Below are 25,238 nucleotides of genomic sequence, written 5' to 3'. Positions count from 1 at the left end.
AAAATCAAACCACACTGCAGTTAAGTGCTCCGAGACGCTACCTGTATGAAGGTATGAATGTATTAAGTGCTGTATAATTGCAAATCGTTGTTGCTGTTGTTCAGAAATGGGGTGAATGTCTTTCTGCTCAGCAGGAAGTTAGGATAGCTGCTCACAATATTTTGTAATATGGAAGCTAGTCCCTTGCTGGTAAGTTCTTGAACTTTGGAAGGCAGAATCTAGTACGTAGTACATAGTTCAATACAATTACAATCCGATGGCTGTCAGCGAGCATGACCCTTGAAGCTTAACCTGCTAGAATTTTGCCCTCTTGTGTCAGTAAATTGAAGGTGAGCCTATTTTTAAAAGAAAATGCTGCTAATCTTCTAAATTTCCAGCGCACTGGAATATCTTTCCGACATGACGGGCCCTATACAATTGTAAATTTTTGTTGTCACTGATCACTCTGTTGAAGATGAGTAAATAAAGCAACAATCACAGTTTTACTCTATGAAACCTATTATGATGCTTGAACATGTCCAAAATATAGTCAAAAATAATTGTAATTTTTTTACTTATTCTTTGAGATAGATTTTTGTGCTGAACGGGCTGATGGCAATGTTAGGAAATTGAACTTTTTTCACACTTTGAACATCTGGTTCAGAAGTCTCCAAGTGGTTGATCACCACCAGGTGTTGTTGCACGGATGCTCTCGCTAGTGAGGCGAGTGCTCTAACCAATATGCTACAGGTCTCCACATTGAATGTTACACCCAGCAGAGGCAGCAGAGTCTTGATTCATTAGACTGGGCTGCATTTGAATCCAGGTCTCAAACATGAAAGAACATCTTCAGCCAGTCCACAAGTACCAGTGCATAGTCGATCATTTCTGTGACCTATGTATATTTTTTGAGATATGTTTCACAGTAATTGGGATTGGCTTACTCATTAAATCTCTTGTGATGTTAAGTATTGGCAACTAACATTGCATTCAATCTTAAGTCTGTTCAGGAAAGAGAATTCTGTTGTAGTTTAAGATGAACAATTTGACTAACTGAGGACTTTGATCTAATGGGGATAAGATTGAATCATTGGGAACTGTGCTACAGTTTAAACGATTAGTAAAAAAAAAGTAATTAGGCCACAAGAAACATGCCACAGTTTATTAAATGAGTAACATTTGTCACATAAAACATCAGTTTCAAGTTTTAGTTAGACTCCATGGTTTTGAAACAATGTTGGATTTCGTTGAGCATATAGGCAAGGTCAGAAAGACAGATGGGTAAATTCAGTGAAATTACATGTCACAATCAAAGTGTTAAGAAAATGCTTTGTAATCACATGCCTTTATTTGTGGAGCCCCATTACAACATGAAAGTTGAGGTCCATAAAATCGCAATAAATCCAACACGAGTAATAATTCCCCATGCAGGTACAGAAAGCAGGAAATTGCCAATGGTGACTTGATGACCCAGAAGTTGCCCTTTTTTTTATTGTGCCAGGTACCCAGCAGGTGCTTTGAAGTGAGGAAGCAATTAGAAGCGAACTGTCTGGCTTTCTGTACACATTTTGGATTTTTGTTGTTAAGTAGATGTCAGGGCCAACAACCCTAGAAGCAGACCCATGTTATAACAAAATGCATTATAATGGGGTTCTACTGTACAGTATATTACATTCCTCATGAATAAAATGTGATATTTACATCTCTTGTACAATTTACTAAAGATAAATCATTTTTCACCAGATAGGTTGTGAAATTAGCAAAATCCTGAATGTTTAAATTGCATAAACATTTTATGGAGATAAAGATACATCATTCATAGTTCAGAGATTAGATTCTCATAAAATTATCAATAGATGAAGGATGGTGCTCCTCACACATCCTCCTCCCTCTACCGATTTTCTCTTTTCAGCACTACATGGAGTGAGGAATAAAACATGCTATCACTTCCCCCCACCCCCCCCCCCCCCCCGCCCCACCCCCACATTCGCACACTGATCCCGTAAATCATACGTTACTGTATACAAACCCAGAGTTAATCATTTTTCAAAGTGAGTTTTTTTCCAAAGATAACATTGTAACTGTATCCTCAGTGATGCTGATATTGCTCCACCACTGTGAAGCGCTCCGGGAATCTACCCCATGTGAAGGGTGCTACACAAATGCAAGTTGTTGTTTTACACTGTTATAACTATCACCTTAAAAAGCTAACAGATTTATATGTTTGTGTAGCCCACCCACCTCTTCCACAAACAACACAACTACCATAAATAGATCTATGATTGGGTCCTACATGCATCGCAAATCCCACATGCATTCAGTAAACATAGCAACATTCCCACAGGCACCTATGTAAAGCATCTCCACATCCAACACCAAAACTATGTCTGCAATATCTATGGAGTCCTGCAGCTCAGTGGTTAGAGCACTCGCTTTGCAAGCGAGAGACCTGAGTTCAATTCCAGGCAGGTCAGGGCGAAACCTTGGGCAAGTTTCCTTACTCCACACAGAGCCTAATAATAATCCCTCCAAAACAAAACAATAATAAATTGATCATTTTCAATCTACGACTGTTCGTGGGACGCTGCTGTGCGCAATTGGCTGCCGTTTTCGCCCACAAATATACAGTTAATTCACTTTACAATATATTCTGTGAGGCGCTTTGAGACGTCTGGAAGACGTGAAAAGCACTATATCAAATGCAAGGATTATTATTATTGTTATTATTATTATAAAGCTGCATTGGACTTTCTAGCCATAGATTGCAGCATTGGGTAGCAGGATACTGGCTTTACTCCTGATTTTCTTTTTGATGTACCAAGGTAGTAGAACAAAATGATATAGGTTTAGGGTTGCAATTGGCAATTTCAGGACAGATACCAGGAAGTATTTCATTACCCAGAGGGTAATTAACGACAGGTTAAACAAAAGCTCGGTGCTGGGAAGATGTTAGGGGTGGATTCTAGAAGAAAGATCAAATTGGCCAATGGACCATTTTCATCTGAACCAATCGTGTGATTTTGGATCCTGACAACTGAAAGTCCACTCTTACAATCTGTGAGCCTTCAATCCTTGTGATGGAGTTCAGGGGGAGGAAGTGTGGGAGGTCCACTCATATCCTCGCACCAGTTGGTGCCTGTAGTTACTGCCTGTGTTGGCCAATTTCTAATCAGCTAGTGCTAACACATGCGTAGGTTGTAATTTTCACCGCATGCTGGGAAATGCAATTAAAGCGCATACATATTTACTGATTCATTCAAAGTTAATTAGCAGTGATCAAACAATTTACATTTTTTAACATCAGTCTCTAGTGCATTAAAATCAATAGTTTCAGGGGAAATTACTATTGTTTATGGTTATCCTCCTCAGATATTGCAAATCATGATCTGAGACAAAACATGAAACAATGCTGAACTTGGTGCTGCCAAGAACAGTCTTTATTGAAAGGCAGCTTCAAATTGTGTGGGGCCAGACTTCTGAATTATCAATGCCCTCAGATATTGAACAGGGAATTCATTGTTGTAGAAATTAATACCTTTTGCCCAAATACCCACATTCATTCCAGCTTTCAAACCTATGAACCAACTGTGTGTGGGGTCTCATGCCTCTGCGGTAGCGGTGGGTTTGTAGATCACCTTCGGTCCTCTTTCTGTGTTCAACCTGTAAAAGGTCCCAATATGTTATTATTAATTGAAATGTCCGCAGGCTCAAAGTTCTGCTTGTAGAACTACTTACTCAGTCTTACATTTTAAGATTACGAAGAATTGTGGAAAATCCTTAAATTCAGACTTCATTTGGAAGCCGTTTCTTTATGAACAGCAGAAAAAAAGGGTTGCAAATTAAGCGTGAATTTAAGTCATTTCCATAACTCCTTCAAGGCTCGTCTCAAGACGCTCCTCTTTGACTGAGCCTTTGGTTGCCCTCCGACCCCTATCCTCTCTGCTCTCTACCCTCCCTGATCCTAACCCCCTGCTCGGGCCCAAATCCCTGATTGTCCAGCACCTTGGGATGTCCTCCCAATGTGAAAGGCACTATATAAATGTAATTTGTTGTTGAAACATTTGGATTTGCATTTGCTCTTTTTCACAAGAAATGCAAAATCAGCTACTGTCATTTACCATATAATGCATTAAAGAAGAGCCTCATCACAACAATAGTTTTATTGTTCAGAGATTTTTTAGCATGTTGGATACTTTACCCTAAATGGCTGTTGAAATGAGTCTATAATACTTTAAAGGGAATTGGATAAATACCAGAGGAAAACTATTTAAAGGGAAAGACTATGTGAAAAGATTAGTCTTGATAGCTCCAGTGGGCAGCTAGCTTCAGTCATGATGGGCCAAATGATTTCCTTCTGTCATGGCATTACACTTGCCAGAAATAACTGTGAGGCACTTTGGTACATTTTGATGTGATAAGGAGCTTTCAAAATCAAAGTTTTTTTTAGAATTTAGAAATTTTTTTGAATTGAATAGTAAAATCACTGAATCCTCATAGACTGATGCACATGGCAAATCCTACATATTTGACAGTGTTATGAAAGGGTAGGAATAATCCCTTTAATTGGGATTAAAAGATCTGTCAAGATCCAATAAAGTGGAGGAACAGGCTTGATGGTCTCCCCCTGTTTTCCTAAACAGTCTGACAGGATTATTGAATAGGGAAGGTGGAAAACTTCAAGTATCAAAGATCCTATTTGCCAGCTGATCAGAAGAAGAAAGCTTTGCCATGCAAAGCTTTGCTGAATATATAAATTTACCCAATTGCTATTATGCCTGAAAATTGGAAATAGAGCTTGTTGTTATGAAATCCATCTAAATGAGGAGGATACAATAGACCACAGTTCCTGAACAGCTCTTTTTGTCTGGAACTTATTTTGTGTTCACCCAAAAGTATTGTCTTTAATTATGTAGCACCACTCTTCGTATATACATTAATTACAAATTTGCGTAAATGTATGCATCACTGCATGGTAAAAGGTTCAACTTTATTTTGAAATGAATGACAGGAGTTCTAATTGTTTTAACATTACCTCTGTCTTTTTTTCTGTTTAATCACATACAGTACAAAGGCCAATGCAGTACATCCAAATAGGATCCCAAATATAATGGCCAGCAAATCACCTGTAGGAATATAACAAGCAATCAGAACTCAAGATACAGTATGCTTTAAAGTAGCAGATAGCCAGGAATGCATTAAAACGGTAGAACAAGAAGGCATAGGTTTAGAATTATAAAGGGCAATTTCAGGACAAATGCCAGGAAGTTTTTCTTTATGCAGACGGGAAAAGGTAGTAGAACACTAGACTCACTTATCCTTCAACAAGAATAATAGTAAATAATAATAATTTGGTCACTCAATCCACGACTGTTTGTGGAACACTACTGTGTGCAATTGACTGCTGCTTTTCGCTCACAAAATATACAGTCATTTCACTTTACAGTATATTCTGTGAAGAGCTTTGAGACGTCTCGAAGACGTGATAAGGCGCTATATCAAATGCAAGGATTATTATTAGTATTTAAAAAGCATCTTGATGCAGTAATGGGGGAGGGGAGATTGGGGAACAGTAGGATGGGTGTTTTTCATTGTATCAAGCTCCATTGACATTGTCTGCTTCAGACTGCCATTGGATGAGATAACACAAGTTAGATTTATAAGGGCTCAGATCCGAAACATTCAACTTTTTACTGCTTTTGATCCAACATTTGTGGTACCATGTTTTCTTTCCCTTCCCTTTTTATTGTACAAAGAAATCTAAAGCTTTGGCCCTCCCTGTTCACAAAAGGTGGTTAATATTGTGATATAGTTACCAGGGATTGTGAATGCTAACTCAGTTGAAGCACCGAATATGAAATTGGGCAGATTCCTGATTCCGCAAGTTTGGGGATCACTGGTTTGAGTTAAAAGAGAGCTGAAAATCGTTCAGTGCATTCCAAAAGGATCCTGCAGTGCAGTGGTTAGAGAACTCGCCTTGCAAGTGAGAGACCCGGGTTTGATTCTCAGCAGAGCAAAACATTGGGCAAGTTTCCTTACTCCACATGCCTGATAATAATCCCTCAAACAAATGAAATAACAATTTGGTCACTCAATCCATGACTGTTTGTGGGACACTGCTGTGTGCAATTGGCTGCTGCATTTCGCCAACAAATATACAGTCAATTCACTCTATATTATATTCTGTGAAGTGCTTTGAGACGTCTTGAAGACATGAAAAGTGCTATATCAAATGCAATTATTATGATTATTATTACTTATGTTCTTAGGACAAAACAATTTTTAATCTAATCAGAGTAACTTGATTCACTATTCCAATTTATTCCACACAAGTGTCTTGATTTATTAGAGCAGTTTTCCAGCTCATTAAGGTTTGGATAAAGTTTAGAATTATCCATCATTGGCTAATTAAGTAAAGGTTACCCCTATTCTGACAGGAAATGAAAAGTATCTTGAGATACATCTCTCAGTCAAAGGTCAGAACATAATTGTGATTCTTAGCAGTAGTATTGAGTTGAACTCATTGCAGTTGATGTTATTGTGGCCTGTGGAAACTCAGTGCACTTCCATAGGAGAGTAAAATCACATTGACTACTTACCTAACCTAAACTGGTTCCCTTCTGTAGAGTTGAAAGAAAAGAAGGAAGCAGAAGAAATGTAGTTGAAGAAATTGTATGTTATTATATAATGCAATGGTTATTATTGTACTCCATAATGCCAATGGTGAATCAGTAATAGTAATAGTAATAAACAAGCTGTTGTTTGTGAGATTGTACCTATGAAAGCAAAACACCTTTTTAGCACAACATCATTATGAGGAACAACTATGAGGAAACGCCTATAGCACAAGTGTGACGAAGGACACCGCACTTGGATTCTTAATTTGATATAACTGTTGCTACAGGCTGATACAACACCGCTCATATCCCAACATGTCCCATGTTCCTGCCTCAAAGGTTCTGGTGAAATTAGTCAACAGAGGAATATATTTGAGGGCAGTGTTGTGTGTCGTGGCCCCTTAAATATTGTAATGTAACATTTCTATAAATGTTGTCAGATTTATAGAATTCCAATTTGTTTACTAATTTTTTGAGATGTTCAAGCAGATTTATCTGAAATGCATTCTCTGGTAGAGTGGACTTGTAACAGTTTCCAATAGCTCAATAAGTAAATGAACTACATTAGATTTGCTGTCCTACTTGTATAGTCCTGCTCTCTTCCGAATCCACCTGGATCATTGGGGGCAAAACGTTCGAGTTGATTAAACCGTGAAATGTCTCCCTGAGTCCCGTGAGTCATTAGGGTAACAATTGAGACTCTGATCTCATGTTTTATATATTGAATCTTTCCAACTTGCAATTCACAGGTGAAGATCGGGATATCAGGCGGTTTTACCTCAGTGTGTAAATGATTCATCAGAACCAAAAGCAAACCCATGGCCTGAGATTTAGGGTCCAATCAAAACACACAACTTGTCTCGCTGTCCAAGTTTCATTCTGACTAACTGTAAACCTGTTCCTAACAAGGTATAGCTAATTCAATAAATACATTTGAACAAACTGTAACTGCTCAATAAAACTAACGGCAAAAAGGAAACGCCCCTCTTTAAACAATACTTCCCAGTTTCTCTACATTCCAAGCCTATCATTGTAGCTAACCATCAAACAAATCTCCCGACGTGAAAGGTGCTCTATAAATACATCTTGTTGTTGTTGTCGTAATTACCCCAAGGCAGCAGCATTTTCTCTAAAGCAACAGTATTTTCATGCTCTCACCTCCTTACCTCTCCAACATGATTCCTCCCCAACCTACTAACCACTGCCTCTGCTCGACTGGCTCTGGATGTCCCTCATACTCTCCATTCCACCATCGGTGCCTGGGCTTTCAGCCACTATGCCCCAAAACACTGGAACACTCTTCCTCTATCCTTTCGCCTTACCACTTCCTTCCCCATCTTCAGATCTTGTGTGAAGATTTTCCTCCTCAACCGTGCCTATGGTCACCTCCCCCTCTCCCTGATTCAGCGTCATGCAAATAATTGTTGTTGTGAATAAATTATTATGTATTTTATATTATTACATAATAATAATGTTACTTCCATAGAACACTTCCATTTTAAAAGGGAAGATCTTCCACAAGAAGACACACTTATCCTTACTCTTTCCCCCAGTAAATAGGATCAGAGGAAAATAATGGATCTAATCTGAGGCATTTTGCAATGGGATTCCTTAATATGTTCGATATTCTACTGTCTACTCAATTCTACTCAATATTCTACTGTCTAGAATGAAATTGTACCATAGAGGAATTCCTCCTGTGAAGTGAATTTATGATAGAAGAATGTCAAAACAAAAGAATGATGTGCTACCACTGCTTGTGATTGATTGTTGGCAACAAAAGGCAGCGTGTTATCTGAGGGGAAGGACAATCTGCTATGGGCTGGGGCACATGTTGCAAATAAACATTGCCCCTGAACATTATATCCAATTAAATGTAAAAATCATTTATCTTAATAAGCGCAATGCCTTTATTCAGATTAAGACACTGACATTTAGGTAACACCAACCACCATAATGTACATTGGCTCTTCTGACAATTGGTAGTCAATTTCACACTCTCGCCTCTCAGCCTCAATCAATCAAATAACTGCAGCAAACCCATAATCACTCTTGAAATTGTAAAATTGATGTCCCAATTTTTCATGACCAGATATGTTGGTTCACTGCCTTGAGTCAAAGTCTAACTGGGCGAGGTTTATTGCCGCAATTAACAATTGTTGTTAAGTCTCACTCTCCAGTTTCTGTGCCTCATGTGACTTCCCACTCTCTTTCGTTCATTATGACGCACCGTGCAACCTGTTCCATTACTGTAACCTCATAAACCATGAGATTCAATCCCCTTAGCCCTCCTTCATCTGTGCTGGGACTCTGCTTACCTGGCCCCAATGGGATTGTCAGTGAACTATTTAACTTTGTCAAAACTAGATTAAAGGTAAAAGAACTGCCAGTATACCAAAAGATTAACCTTTTTCAATACAGATTGTTCACCATTGGAAAGCACCATTGAGGTGTAGTTAACACCAAGCCAGATTGTTTGAAGTGAAAGTGCTAAGAGACATCTTACCTGTTCTAACACTGTCTCCATCTGATTTGGTGGAGCCGCCCTCGGGAACTGTGGAAACAAATCATAGCCCGTTATCCATGAAATTAGGTGGCGCTCTTTGGCCAGTGAGGTAGATTCCTGTGTCACCCTTGAACCTGAGTTTTAATATTAAAAATAATCTTGTAAATAATCACTTTGCTTTATGCAAATGAAGGTTATGACATAAGTAAGGGTTCAGTATATAACGTCAGCCATTATCATTTATTTACTCATCATCTTGTGGGTGGTTGGCTGAAACAGGATTCAGCTTGTCCAAGGCAAAATAATAGCTGCAAACAAAGAGAGTATGGAACATGCATACTAACCTTCTGTGACCCAACATGTTGGTACAATATCAATTTCCCTCAGTTTTGTGGCCTGCTCCATAGAAGCATTAGAATACAAAAAGGCTTATCTAATATAATAATAATAACAATAACTTGCATTTATATAGTGCTTTCCAAGCAGGGTAGCATCTCAGAGCGCTTCACAGTGGTGAAGCTTAACTCCAAGCCGGGGCGAAAGGTGGCCGTAAGCACGGTCGAAGAGGAAGGTTTTCAGGTGGGACTTGAAAAAGGGGAGATTGGGAGCAAGGCGAAGGGATTGAGGGAAAGTGTTCCAGAGTTTTGGGCCGTGGTGGCTGAAAGCGTTGGTGGAGAGGAGGGTGCGAGCGACGAGCAGGAGGCTGGTGCCAGTCGAGTGGAGCTGCAGGTGGTGAAATGGGGAGTGAGGAGGTCGGAGAGGTAGGGAGGCACCAGGGAGTGAATGGATTTGAACACGAGAGTGAAGATCTTGGTTGATCCTTTCGGTAATGGGGAGCCAGTAGAGCCTGGCCAGAACTGGTGAGATGTGGCTACAGAGTTTGGTCCGGTAATAATCCTTGCATTTTATATGGAGCCTTATTGTGTCGTTGAGAAGTCTCAAAGCACTTCACAGAATATACTGTAAAGTGGATTGGCTGTGTAATTTTGTGAGTGAAATGCAGCAGTCAGTTGCACACAACATTGTCCCGCAAACAGCCATGAAGTGAGTGAACAATCGGGAGGACGTCCCAGTGATTATAATTTGTACATTTATATTTATCATTATAAAAGACTTTTATAAAACACTAGTTAGTCCTCAGCTAGAGACTGTGTTCAGTTCTGGGCACCAAGCTTTAGGAAGGATGTCAAGGCAAAGGAGATTTACCAGGATGGTACCAGGAATGAGGGACTTCAGTTATCAGCAGAGGCTAGAGAAGCTGGGATTATTCTCTTTGGAGCAGAGAAGGTTAAGAGGAGACTTAATAGAAGTTTTCAAAATTATGAGGGGATTCGATAGTATGAACAAGGAGAAACTATTTCCACTGGTGGGTGGGTTGGTAGCCTGAGGACACAGACTTAAAATAGTTGTTAAAAAAAAAGAGGGGAGGTGAGGAGAAATGTTTTCACACAGCGAGTTGTTCGGATCTGGAATGTATTGCCTGAAAGGATGGTGGAAGCTGATTCGATAACAACTTTTAAGCGAGAAGCAGATAATTATTTGGGGAGGACAAGTTTGCAGGGATATGGGGAGAGAGCGCGGGAGTGGGAATAAATTGGTTAGCTCTTTTCAAAGAGCCGGCATAGACATGATGGGCCAAATGGCCTCATTTTATGTTGTATAATTCTATGATTCTATGATTATAAAGATGCCAAAGATAAAATCAAACCTTTCAAAGATAAGTAAAAATCTTAGACAAAAAAAAGGCCTATTAAATGAAACTGAAGATCAAAGAACAGTGCAGCTGCATTTCAACGCTGAACAGACTGCAACAGGTCACCAATGAGTTGCCCACTCAAAGAACAGCACAGCCAAAAGAAGTCCACCCACAGGAGTCCTCCCAGATAAATATAGATAAAGATGAAATGAGGCTTATTCCCTGCTGGGCTCTACTCTTGTTTTGTTCAATAGATTTTTAAAAACTAAAGGGATATGGCGGGTAAATGGAATTAGGTTAGAAGATCAGCCATGATCTTATTAAATGGCAGGGCAGGCTCAAGGGGCAGAATGGGCTACTCCTGCTCCTATTTCTTATGTCTGTCTGTCTGTCTGTCTGTCAATCTACAATCCATCTAATAATAATAATCCTTGCATTTGATACAGTGAATTGAATTGACTGCATATTTGTGGGTGAAACGCGGAAGCTAATTGTGCACAGCAGTGTCCCACAAACGGTCGTGGATTGAAGTGACCAATTTATTATTGCAACATCATAACCGCAACGGATACAGCTAGTTTAACAATAAACGATTTGTAATATATTTCACATCATTTTTATTTTGCCATAAAATGGTTCTGTTGTTTATTCTTTATTTATTACAACTAGTAATCTTTAAAAAAATCTAGACGAGTAGACTTTAAAAAATATCTAGATTCGTAAATGGCAAACCTTGAAGGTGAATAGCTCAGTGTAAATAGCATTGTAAAACTGCGCTCACAATCTCAGAATGAAAGTTGTAAAATCATATATAGATTATTTACAAGGGCATATCTTGTGCAACACTGAGGAGTAACACTGCACACTCTTTCCTAGCTCAAGAATAGTGCCCCTGAAAGAATGTTGCACTTCTTTCTGATTATTCCTGGGAAATGTAAAATTTCCTGTAGCTTGTTTTCACATTGAAGGTGGTATATGCAGTATTATTTTCCAGGATCCTTTCTGAGTTTTACCGCTGTAATTCAATTACACTCAATGCATCCTTATTTCTCGCCAATAGTGCATGTTTATAAGTTAATCTGCTCCTTCAAAGCTAAGGAAGCCAAGCACAAAAGTTAGGACATGTTGAAAATTCCCTCCTTCCATTTTACAAATGAACATGACTTAGGATGGTATTCAGAGCATTGGTGCCGACCTTTGGATGAGACGTTAAACCGAGGTCCTGTCTGCCTGTACTCTTGGACGTTAAAGATAAAAGAGAAGGGAGTTTCTCCCAGTGTCGTGATTACAATCCCCCAAATAAAAAACTGTTTGTGGACACTGCTGTGTGCAAAATGGCTGCCACGTTCACCCATAAAGTACACAGTCAATCCACTTTACAGTATATCCTGTGAAGTGCTTTGATATGTCTCGATGACATGATAAGGTGCTATATCAAATGCAAAGGTTATTATTATTTTTACCTTCCAGCTACTGATCATATGCAGCAACTGTTGTGGTCTAGCACGGGGCAGGCTGGCTCTTCCACCAAGGACTGGATAGTGGCTATAAATCCATCACCTGATTCTGAATCAGCACTGGCTGAAATCAAGTACACAGCCAATAAGAAATAGATTGAAGTGTGCAATAGGTAGTACCGTACTAGTCTGTGCCATCTCAGCTAAATATCAGCCAACTTTGCTCACAAACCTTTTTTCGGCACCACTCCTGCTATTTCAGGAAAATACATTCCTCAACATTTTTTCATGTGGGTGATGGGTTAGTTGGCAAGCAGTAGAACTCTATCCCACCAGTGCTACAAATAATAAAGTAATAAAAAAAAGACTAAATAAATAGAATCGCACCTAGACAGTACAAATACACAGTCACTACACTGGACAGAATTGATCAGTGAAGTGACTTTGAGATGTTTGCAAGTTATAGGGTCACTACAAAATGCAAGGAAGCTAAATTCTATTCAAGATTATCGGTACATCTATCTTGATTCCAATCCCCAGCTCCGGCCAAACCCTTAAATGTCTAGCACCTTGGGACGTCCTTCTGAAGTGAAAGCCCTGTGTAAATGTAATTTTGTTGTTGTACATATTCTGACTGAAACATGTGGGAGGATTGATAACCAGATTATATGGGGGAGAAATTCCTTTCATTTTGAATACTATGTGGGATCTTTAACCTTAGAACAAGCAGCAATAAGCTCTGTTTAACGATTCATCTGAAGAACAGCACCACCGATAATCCACAAGTATTGCACTGGAGAATTAGCCTAAACTATGAGCTCAAGTCCTAAACTCATTACTTTATGACCCAGAGGTATGAGTGCTACCAACTGACTCAGTGTAAAAGATGCAAAAATAAATGAGAATTGAGAGGTAAAAATATTTAAAATGTAAATACATAAAATAACTTTTTTTTAAAAAAGGCAAACATAATCTTATTCAGCATCTGTTCAGCCTTTCATACCAAAGGCGCTTTACAACAACAACAACAAAATTACATTTATAGAGCGCCTTTCATGTCGGGAGGACATCCCAAAGCGCTGAACAGTCAGGTGTCGGGGCCCGAGCATGGGGGAGGGATGGTGTAGGGATGAGGGAAGGCAGAGAGGTGGGAGGGAGACCAAAGGCACGGTCGAAGAGAAGGATATTGAAACCGGCCTTGAAGGATGCGAGGGCAGAAGTGAGGCGAAGGGATCGTGGGTTGGAGTTCCAGAGTGTGGGGGCAGAGAGGCTGAAAGCCCGGCCACCGATGGTAGGGAGGGTTGGGCGGGAAACATGGAGCAGGCCGGAGCCCGATGAACGGAGGGAGTGGGCAGGTTGGTAGGGAGACAGCAGGTCAGAGAGGTAGGAGGGGGCAAGGCCATGGATGCCCTTAAAGGTGAGGACAAGGATCTTGAACTCGATCCTCTGGGGATGGGGAGCCAGTGGAGTCAGGCGAGGATGGGAAGGGAAGAGTTGGGAAGGCCGATGAGAAGGGAGTTCCTGTAATCAAGCCTTGAGAAACTCGTGTGAAACCATTGGTGAGGGTTCACTTTATTAACTCTCTCAGCAATCTGGCATGGAATTATTATTCATAGGAGAGTGACTGCAATCATTGACGCTAACTTTTGGGTGTGGTGTTGCAAAGTTTTGAAAGGCTAAAGATTGCAAAAGTATCTTGCTAGATTTACAGGTTATGATCTTATCTGTTATACAGATAGATCACTGTGAATCGAGCATTAGTTGTAGCAGAATGGATCCACAGCTGTTTGAGATGTAATGGACACAGTTTTCTCCCTCTGTACAAAAAGTATTTGTAAGTTTGAACTAAAAAATAATACTAATCCTTGCATTTGATATAGCGCCTTATCACATTCTGTGAAATGCTTTGACATCTCAAAGCATTTCACAGAATACACTGTAAAGTGAATTAACTGTTTTCAAATCCCTTCATTCCCTCGCACCTCCCTACTTATCCAACCGGCTTACCCTCCACTCCACCATCCGCTGCCTCTGCTCAGCTGGCTCCGGCCTCCTATTCTTCCCCATCGGTGGCCGTGCCTTCAGCCCCTTTGCCCTGAAACTCTGGAACTCTTTCCCTCAATCCCTCCGCCCTGCACCCTCCCTCTCCACTTTCAAATCCTGCCTGAAGACGTTCCTTTTTGATCGTGCTTATGGTCACCTCACTCTCCTCCTGGCTCATTGTCAGACTCTGTCACTGTGAAGCATTCCCGGACCCTACACCACGTGAAGAGCACTATATAAATGCAAGTTGTTGTTGTTATATAAGGTAAAATTCAATGAACTCCCCAGCTCAGCAAATACATTCATTATATACGGTACTATAATGTAATTATGAAGGCAGTGTCACCACTGAGATATCTTTAATTGCCTTAACATCCAAGAGCTGAAAATAAGGACATAAAAACTGCATCACAGAGCTTATCTTCCTTCATTTTAGCTTTCATTTTTTCGAGGTGTTGATTTTAAACTCAAAGGCATTGAATTGGATGGGAAGAAGATTAGGCTTCAAATCTGACAAGTAAAATGATGTGTTACATACAAGTTTGGTTACTCTGTTTCCGTGGCATTGTTGTGCACAATTGACTGCTGCATTTCGCCCACAAAATACACAAGTCAATTCACTTTACAATATATTCCGTAAAGCGCTTTGAGAAAGTGCTGGAGTCCTGTATCTCAGTGATTAGAGCATTCGCCTGGCAAGCAAGAGGCCTGGGTTTCATTCCCATAGGGTGAAATATTGGGTAAGTTTCCGTACTCTCTGTTTCTGTTTGCCTAGAAGTTAACAACCTGGTTGTTAGTTGATTGGCGAATCACTTTTCTGAGGGTAATAATTCCTTCAAAAAAAATAATAAGTTGGTCACTCAATCCAGGCCTTTTTGTGGGACACTGCTGAGTGCAATCGGCTGCTGTGTTTTGCTCACAAAATTTACAGTCAATTCATTTTACCGTATACTCTGTGAAGCACTTTGAGACGTCTGGACTACATGATAAGGTGCTATATCAAATGCAAGGGTTATTATTATAAAAGGAGAGGTTCAGAAAAAATTTGAGAGCATTGAAGATTTATAGAGTATTTCATTACATCGAGGTTCGACTATGCAAACTCATTGGAGTGGGGGAAGGGACTTTTTTTGAGACTTAGACCATTATCTGACCATTTGTTTCAATATTTGAGATTTGGGCAGAATTGTGAAAAATTCTCAAATTTCACCCACAAAATTTAAAATCAATTCACTTTCTAGTATATTCTATGAAGCGCTTTGAGACCCCTCGAAGATGTGATAAGGCACTATACCAAATGCAAGGATTATTATTATAAATTCAATTTATCATAATTTCAGGCATCTGAATCCAAAACTTAGTGAGATGAATATGTACAGTATTTGCTGAGGAATAACAGCCTCTGGGTTAAGTTAAAAAGGAAGAATTAAGGCTGTGAAAAACTAAAATAGAAATCCTTTCCTGTTTTTAGTTTCCACCATGTGATTCATTTCAAAATATTTTTGAAGGGGAACTAAGCTGCGGTTGTTTATTGCAGTGTTGCAACTTTCTGGGACTATAATAGTAATAATCCTTGCATTTGATATAGCCCATTATCACGTCTTCGAGACGTCTCAAAGAGCTTCACAGATTATACTGTAAAGTGAATTGACTGTATATTTTGTGGGTGAAACACAGCAGTCAATTACACAAAGCAGTGTCCCACAAACAGTCGTGGATTGAGTGACCAAATTATTATTATTTTTTGAAGGGATTATAATCCTCGGAAAGTGATCTGCCAATCGATTAACAACCGAGTTCCTACTTACTGTTAGGTAAACAGAGGGGTGTGGAGTAAGGAAACTTGCCCAAGGTTTTACCCTGTCTGGGTTTTGGACTTAGCTCCTCTCTCTTGCGAGGCGAGTGCTTTAATCAATATTTTACAGGACTCCACAAGTCGATACTAATGCTCCATGTTGTTTCCCTTTCTTTTCAAATTCATCATGACTTGTAGGTTCACTTGGTTTCACCAACAAAGGAAATTCATCACATCTTTAAATTTCGAATGCATCTTTGAGTTATTGATACAGGCAGAAAGGAGCACATTAAGTCTAACTCTTTTTACGTATTGACTAGTTTCTTTACCTTTTAAGCTATATACAGTGTTTGCAGTTTCTCTGCTCTGAGAACACCTGGTGAGTTTCACACGATCAGAACTGAAACTCAAATATGAGGAGTGAGGATTTGAGTTTGTAATCATTAGCCAGCAATTTGCATACCTTCTCTGTGTAACAACCCCTCTGGGAAGGAAACAAACACAGGCCTTCTGTTAAGGGGCTGAACGTCTCTGTAGTTACAGGACAATATCTGATTGTCGCTGGTCCTTAAAGAGCTCTTCAGCCTGTGCAACTGAAGGGAAAAGGAAAGGAATGTCAGTAACTGATCTCAAAGCTTCGCAGAAATTACTGTAAATCAACCAAAAAGTTAAATACTGATAGAAAAATCCTGGTGTTAAAATTTTCGAGAGACCAATAGAGTGACTTGCTTCTTCCAAGTCTTTCTCCTCTGATTAAGACTCCTTATATTAGACTAACCACAAAACCAACAGTGGGGTTGAGCAAATGGACAGAGACAGACTGGTAAAATGGGCAGATACGTGGCAGATGAAGTTTAATGTGGAGAAATGCGAAGTGATACATTTTGGGAGGAAGAATGCGGAGAGGCAATATAAGTTGGATAGTACAATCTTAAAGGGGGAGAAGCAACAGACAGTCTGGGGGTTCATATAAGTAAATCTTTGAAGGTGTCAGGACAGGTAGATAAAGCTGGTAAAAAAGCATATGGGATACTAGGCTTTATAAATAGGGGCATAGAATACAAAAGTCAGGAAGTTATGATGAACCTTTATAAAACACTGGTGAGGCCTCAGCGAGAGACTGTGTTCAGTTCTGGGCACCACACTTTAGGAAGGATATCAAGGCATTGGAGAGGATGCAAAGGAGATTTACCAGAATGGTACCAGGAATGAGGGACTTCAGTTATCAGGAGAGGCTAGAGAAGCTAGGATTATTCTCCTTGGAGCAGAGTTGTTTAAGAGGAGACTTAAAAGAAGTTTTCTAAATTACGAGAGAATTTGATGGGGTGAACAAGGAGAAACTATTTCCACTGGCAGGTGGGTCGGTAACCCGAGGAGACCGATTTAACATAGTTGTTAAAAGAAACAGAGGGGAGGTGAGGAGAAGTTTCTTCACACAGCGAGTTGTTCGGATCTGGAATGCATTGCCTGAAAGGGGGGTGGAAGCTGATTCGATAACAACTTTTAAGAGAGAAGTAGATAATTATTTGGGGAGAACAAGTTTGCAGGCCTTTGGAGAGAGAGGGAGAGTGGGATTGATTTGGAAGCTCTTTTCAAAGAGCTGGCACAGACATGATGGGCCGAATGGCCTCCTTCTGTGCTGTATAATTCTATGTTTCTGTGATTCTAGGAGATTGACAATGAAAAAAGTACCTTAACAACAACAACAACAATAGGATAAACAGTGCATCCAGTGCAGCATTGTCCAACCAGTGACCACTGGCTACCTGTGACCAGATGTGGCCACTTTCACATCAACGAATCAACTTGCGTTTTGACTTGTGTGACTGAAATGGATCTTCTGTCGCTTTATCATGTCAAAACATCTCAAACGCTAGCATAGATGTGGCCAATGGCCACTGGGTTAGACAGTGCTACTCCGGTGCAAAACCCCATGTAAGTTACACTGACTCATGAAACTAGTCTCCAAATTGATTAGAATGAAATTGCTGCTCTCATTGCTCTCACTGATAGGGTCCTAAAGGATTAGGACAGTCTCAGTTGAGGTTGTGTTTGACATGCAGAGGGGGCTTATCTTTCCACTTTCCATTGATGAGCCAACCATCAACAGTGCTGTGGACAAAATTGGCTCTCTGATATGGATCACTGAATACATCTCAAAGAGTTGGTCAAGCTCCTTTCTCCATGCCTGTGATGGAGGAGTCAACTCAATCATTGGGAGACCCCATTACTTTTCCCTGAAGGAGGATAGCACCGTAATTCCATATTGGGAGGTAAATTCCATTTGCACATTAATTGGATACATACCTGCAATTGGGAAATTTGGATTGTGTCTTTGAATATAGTCCAGTTAACAGTCTGATCGCAGGGAGGAGTGGTCAGTGACCCGCTGTATCGGAAATAGTGGCCCAATTGACGGGGCAACAAGTTCTTGATATCAAAGCCAGGGATGGATACTTTGCTACCTAAAATGCAACCACATTCATACCATGGGTGTCATACAATCGGCTGAAGAAAAGTTTAAATATCAAAAAACTGTCTGTACAAGTCACAAACGCATCAGACTTAGATTCATATAAATAAAAAATCAAGAATAATAATCCTTGCAATTGGTATACCCCCTTTCACGTCGGGAGGATGTCTCAAGGTATTTCATAGGATTTATTGTGAAGTGTTTTCTGACTGCAGTTTGTGGACAAATGCAGCAGTCAATTTAACATAGCGATGTCCCACAATCAGCCATGGAGTGAGCGACCAATTTTATTTGGAGGATTTGTCGACTGGGAGAGAGAAACTCCCTCTTTTTTCGAATAGAGCCATGGGATCTATAAAGTCCACTGAACAGCCAAATGGATTTATTTTAATACAGAACTTAATGTAATTTTGAAGAGGGGAGGGGAAATCAAAAATAAGATGATTGGGATAAAATTTGCAGAATTTCTTAAAGCGCTCCTTAAATTCTCGCTGATTGCAAATTTTACCCCAATAGTCCTGCGATGTATCTTCCGTATTTATTATAAGAAGGAAACTTGTTACAAGTCTAAAAGTTGAGTCTGTTCAGGCACCCCACAGTGTTACACAGTGTGTGTCAGGTTACTCCTGACTGAGGAGTCTCATTATAATAAACCAGTTTGCATAGGCCACACCTTTATGTGCAGTTACATTCCTGGCAAATACAGCCAATGCTTTATAGACAGATAAGATGTTGAAGGTTGAAGTGGGAAAGGCAGCTGTTGACACTTGAACACCCATCTGCCCTACCCCAGTATTATGAAAGTTCTTTTTCCTTTGTGGTCAGTGCGGGTGAAACTTAGGCAAGTTTCCTTACTCCACACCCTGTTTATTTAGCAGTAAGTAGGAACACAGTCGTTAGTCGATTGGTGGTAATAATCCCTCAGTTTCTTTTAAAAAATTGATCACTCAATCCACGATTGTTTGTGGGACATTCCTGTGTGCAATTGGCTGCCGCATTTCGTCCACAAAATACACAGTCAATCGATACAATATATTCTGTGAAGCGCTATTTGATATAGTGCCTTATCAACGACGTGATAAAGTGTTATCTCAAATGTAAGGATTATTATTATTATTACAGAAAGATTGAGGATAGAGACAGAGAAAAGATGGAAATAGACACAGAGATTGCATGACAAGGTACCCCCCACAGGCACGGAGGCACGAATTGAGTAAATCTAGACCTAGGTGGAACTTCTCCACAGATGTTGAGGAGGGTGTCTGGATAGGTTCACTATGTATTGGCTCCATTACCTCAACTGCAAAGGGGTCAAGAAAAACTAATGAAACAGTGAAGAGCTTTTGGTGTGTGATATGGCAGGCTGCGAAAGAAAACACTTACCTTCCTCTGTAATATCTTCAAGCTTTTTAAAAATGTGATTGTAATGTTCGTTCTCCTGTGGTCCAACCTGCAACACATATAAACAACTGTACTGCTTGAAACAACAACAACAACAACAACAACAAGATTCCATTTATAAAGCGCCTTTCACGTCAGGAGGACGTCCCAAGGCACTGCACAGTTGGGTCAGGACCCGAGCAGGGGGAAATGGTCAGGGTGAGGGGAGGGAAGGGAGGGAGCGAGGAGGGGGAAATGGTCAGGGTGAGGGGAGGGAAGGGAGGGAGCGAGCGAGGAGGGGGAAGAGAGTCGAGAGGGGAGCTGAAGGCTCGGTCAAAGAGAAAGGTTTTGAGACCGGCCTTGAAGGAGGAGAGGGAGGGAGCAAGGCGAAGGCACTGGGGGATAGAGTTCCAGAGCCTGGGGGCTGAGAGGCTGAAGGCCCGACCACCGATGGTAGGGCGGTTGGGGCGGGGGACGTGGAGCAGACCGGAGCCGGAGGAACGGAGGGTACGGGCAGGTAAGTAGAGGGATAGTAGGTTGGAGAGGTAGGAGGGAGCAAGGCCGTGGATGGCCTTATAGGTGAGGATGAGGATCTTGAAATCAATCCTCTGGGGGATGGGGAGCCAGTGGAGGCGAGTGAGGGTGGGAGTGATGTGGTCCCGAAGCCTGGTGCGGGACAGTACACGAGCTGCAGAGTTCTGAATGACCTGCAGCTTGTGGAGGGAGGTGCCGGGAAGGCCGGCGAGGAGAAGGTTTCCATAGTCCAGCCTTGAGGTGATAAAGGCGTGAACCAGGGTTTCAGCAGCGTGAGGGGTGAGGTAGTGCCGTAGTCTGGCGATGTTCCGGAGGTGATGGAAAGCGGTGCCAGTTGTGGTGCGGATGTGAGGGAGAAAGGACAGCTCAGGGTCGAACAAAACGCCGAGGTTCCTGATTGGCTTTGAGAGGTGGAGAGTGCAGCCTTGGATGCTGATGGTGTCAGCGCCTGAGGTGCGGAGGCGCTGACGTGAGCCAATCAGGAGGGCCTCGGTTTTTCGCACGTTGAGCTGAAGAAAGTTGTCTCTCGTCCAAGACTCGATGTCGGACAGGCAGCTGTCAGGACATCGGTGGTCGTGGAGTTGAGAATAGAGGAGGAAAGGTAGAGTTGGGTGTCATCCACATACATGTGGAAGTTAACTCCATGTCTGCGGATGATGTCACCAAGGGGGAGCATATAGAGAGTGAAGAGGAGGGGCCCGAGGACAGAGCCCTGAGGGACACCACATGAGACAGTGCGGGGGGTGGAGGAGAAGCCATTTGTGGAGACAAAGTGAAGACGGTGAGAAAGGTACGACCTAAACCACTCAAGGACAGTGCCTTGAAGGTTGAGGTGGGAGGACAAGCGGTGGAGTAGGATAGCGTGGTCGACCGTATCGAATGCTGCCGATAGGTCGAGGAGGACGAGGAGGCAGAGGGAGCCCTGGTCACAGATGGTCAGGATATCATTGGTGACCTTGACCAGGGCAGTTTCTGTGCTATGGGCAGCACGGAAACCTGACTGAAGGGGTTCGAAGAGTGAATGGGTGGAAAGGAAAGAGCGCAGTTGGGAGGCGACAACTCTTTCCAGGACCTTGGAGAGAAAGGGGAGGTTGGAGATGGGCCTCCAACTCCTGGCTACAAACAGAAAACACACCAATTCCAGTCTATGATGCGCCAGAGCCTTTAAATAATTGAGACATGTCAATGAAGGGATTATACCCCTTTAAATTAGATCATGATCCATAGTGAAGTTGTGCATTAATTGAGGACTCTGTCTTCCTGTGTACAATGGTTGTGACAGATCTTTCCTCTCTTGTTCTTCCCAAGCTCTATTCTCTTCCTCCTCCCTGCATCTCCACCTTGTTACATTCGCAACTCACTGTGCCTCCTCTCCTCAGACTTCTCTTCCCTGCTCTCCTCACTCAACCTCTCCTTACACATAAACTCCCCCACTCACAGTCACGGCCACCCACTCGATTTGGTGATCACCCGGGGCCTCAGTGTCTTGGATGTCACTATTACCGACAAGGCCATCTCTGACCACCACTTCATCTCCTTCACCACCTCCACCCCCCTCCCCACCTCCACCAGACCCACCACCATCTTCTACCGCCCTTGGAAGAAGTTACCCCCACAATCCCTAACCGATGCCTTGGAGTCCTCTTAACTCCTCTCCCTCTGGCCTTCAACCCTCACCGACCCCTCTTCTCCTCTCTCCCTCCTCAACAATACCCTCTCCTCCACACTCGATACTCTTGCCCCCATCACTTCCCGCACTGTCTCATACTCCCGCTCCTCCCCCTGGTACACCACCCACCTCCGCTCACTGAAAAGCCAGGTGCGGGCCGCTGAACGCACCTGTGTCAAATCTGGCCTAACGGTCCACCGACAAATCTGGCTGGACCTCCTCAAAATTTACCGCTCCACTCTAGCCTCGGCCAAGTCGTCCTTCTACTCCAGGATAATCCTGGAGGCGAAGAACAACCCCAGGCTACTGTTTTCCACCACAACCCGACTCCTCCATCCCCCCCACCACCCCGCGCAGATCATCTCCTCCAACCTTCACTGCGAGGAGATGCTGGATTTCCTTGAATCCAAGATCAAGGGAATCCGCTCCGCGGTCACTTCCCCTCCAACATCCACCAACCCCCCACCTCCTCACTCCCACACTCCGACTGCTACCCATCCTCCCCTACTCACTTTTGTACCCGTTTCCCCACCCTCTGTCACCAAACTCATCCTATCCCTAAAACCAACCACCTGCTCCCTTGACCCCATCCCCACTCCACTCCTTATCTCCCAGCTCCACTTTCTTGCCCCACATATCACCGACATCGTCAACCTGTCCCTCTCCTCTGGCTCTGTCCCCATTCCCTTAAAAACTGCCACCATCACGCCCACCCTGAAAAAACCCTCCCTTGATGCGTCGCAGCTATCAAGCTACCGGCCCATCTCCAACCTCCCCTTTCTCTCCAAGGTCCTGGAAAGAGTTGTCGCCTCCCAACTGCGCTCTTTCCTTTCCACCCATTCACTTTTCGAACCCCTTCAGTCAGGTTTCCGTGCTGCCCATAGCACAGAAACTGCCCTGGTCAAGGTCACCAATGATATCCTGACCATCTGTGACCAGGGCTCCCTCTGCCTCCTCGTCCTCCTCGACCTATCGGCAGCATTCGATACGGTCGACCACGCTATCCTACTCCACCGCTTGTCCTCCCACCTCAACCTTCAAGGCACTGTCCTTGAGTGGTTTAGGTCGTACCTTTCTCACCGTCTTCACTTTGTCTCCACAAATGGCTTCTCCTCCACCCCCCGCACTGTCTCATGTGGTGTCCCTCAGGGCTCTGTCCTCGGTCCCCTCCTCTTCACCCTCTATATGCTCCCCCTTGGTGACATCATCCGCAGACATCATCCACATGTATGCGGATGACACCCAACTCTACCTTTCCTCCTCTACTCTCAACTCCACGACCACCGATGTCCGATGTCGAGTCTTGGACGAGAGACAACTTTCTTCAGCTCAACGTGCGAAAAACCGAGGCCCTCCTGATTGGCTCACGTCAGCGCCTCCGCACCTCAGGCGCTGACACCATCAGCATCCAAGGCTGCACTCTCCACCTCTCAAAGCCAGTCAGGAACCTCGGCGTTTTGTTCGACCCTGAGCTGTCCTTTCTCCCTCACATCCGCACCACAACTGGCACCGCCTTCCATCACCTCCGGAACATCGCCAGACTACGGCACTACCTCACCCCTCACGCTGCTGAAACCCTGGTCCACGCCTTTGTCACCTCAAGGCTGGACTATGGGAACTCTCTCCTCGCCGGCCTTCCCGCCACCTCCCTCCACAAGCTGCAGGTCATTCAGAACTCTGCAGCTCGTGTACTGTCCCGCACCAGGCTTCGGGACCACATCACTCCCACCCTCGCTCGCCTCCACTGGCTCCCCATCCCCCAGAGGATTGATTTCAAGATCCTCATCCTCACCTACAAGGCCATCCACGGCCTTGCTCCCTCCTACCTCTCCAACCTACTATCCCCCTACCTACCTGCCCGTACCCTCCGTTCCTCTGGCTCCGGTCTGCTCCACGTCCCCCGCCCCAACCGCCCTACCATCGGTGGTCGGGCCTTCAGCCTCTCAGCCCCCAGGCTCTGGAACTCCATCCCCCAGTGCCTTCGCCTTGCTCCCTCCCTCTCCTCCTTCAAGGCCGGTCTCAAAACCTTTCTCTTTGACCGAGCCTTCAGCTCCCCTCTCGACTCTCTTCCCCTCCTCGCTCCCTCTCTTCCCTCCCCTCACCCTGACCATTTCCCCCTCCTCGCTCCCTCCCTTCCCTCCCCTCACCCTGACCATTTCCCCCCTGCTCGGGTCCTGACCCAACTGTGCAGCGCCTTGGGACGTCCTCCTGACGTGAAAGGCGCTTTATAAATGGAATCTTGTTGTTGTTGTTGTTGTTATAGTTTATCACTTCTTTTAGACGTCTCAAAGCGCTTCACAGAATACACTGTAAAGTGAATTGACTGTATATTTTGTGGGAGAAAAGTGGCAGCCAATTGCACACAGCAGCGTCCCACAAGCAGTTGTGGATTGAGTAACCAAATTTGTTTTATTTATGGATTTAGCAGGTCACAGAGGTAGGGAGAAGCAAGGCCGTGAAGGGCTTTGAAGACAAGGACGAGGATTTTGAATTCCGACAGAGAGGAAATTGAACAAGCAATGTGTGTGAGCGACTGAGACATAATGAGAAGCAAAAAGCATCAATGTATTTAAGAGGAACTTGTTGTTTACATCAATGAGAAGGTAATACAGGGGTTTATGAGGGGTGGAGCCTCATGTGGAGTATAAACACTGGCATTGATTAGTTGGGCCAAATGGCTTGTTACGAACACACACAGTGAGAGAGAGACAGACCGACAGATAGACAGACTCAGGGAAGGAGTGAGGAACACAGACTGAGATACAGATAGAGGGAGAAACACAGGCAGACGAGGAATGAGAGAGTGTCTGCGATAGAGATATAGACACCCACAAACATTGAAATATACCCCCAGCACTGATTGGAATGTCAGTTTAAATATTGTGATTCTGAGTCTCAACGTGGGGCTTGAACCCACAACCTTCTGACTCAGACACGAGAGAGCTAACACTGCATCAGGCAAGGTTACAGTGCAGTCAAACACTGGGACACGATGAGTGTCAGACGCCGCTCACCTCTCCTGTCCTCTCCATTTCGCTCGACAGAAACCTCCCACTTATCATGGTGTGAAGGAGATGGGAGATTGAAGACGG

At 43.0% G+C, this 25,238-nt stretch overlaps 1 protein-coding gene across 2 annotated transcripts in view; it reads right to left on the bottom strand.

The window, feature by feature from the left end:
- Positions 1-2,668: 2,668 nt before the first annotated feature.
- The window catches only part of LOC103180998 (carbonic anhydrase IX), a 35,965-nt gene continuing 13,395 nt past the window's right edge, over positions 2,669-25,238 (bottom strand). The window contains exons 6-12 of one of the 2 annotated variants that reach the window (XM_007897177.2): positions 19,947-20,013; positions 18,398-18,555; positions 16,554-16,683; positions 9,100-9,147; positions 6,576-6,596; positions 5,012-5,102; positions 2,669-3,639 (exon numbers count right to left, since the gene is read on the bottom strand). In XM_007897177.2, coding sequence (XP_007895368.1) covers positions 3,579-3,639; positions 5,012-5,102; positions 6,576-6,596; positions 9,100-9,147; positions 16,554-16,683; positions 18,398-18,555; positions 19,947-20,013 — 576 coding nt within the window. In that variant the 3' untranslated portion in view covers positions 2,669-3,578. The remainder of the gene's footprint in view (positions 3,640-5,011; positions 5,103-6,575; positions 6,597-9,099; positions 9,148-16,553; positions 16,684-18,397; positions 18,556-19,946; positions 20,014-25,238) is intronic. The other variant, XM_007897179.2, reaches the window with a different exon arrangement.

This window comes from Callorhinchus milii, unplaced genomic scaffold (genome assembly GCF_018977255.1).
Source record: "Callorhinchus milii isolate IMCB2004 unplaced genomic scaffold, IMCB_Cmil_1.0 Scaffold1, whole genome shotgun sequence".
In the NCBI taxonomy this organism is placed as follows: Eukaryota; Metazoa; Chordata; class Chondrichthyes; order Chimaeriformes; family Callorhinchidae; genus Callorhinchus; species Callorhinchus milii.
This window is presented reverse-complemented; position numbering and strand designations above follow the sequence as displayed.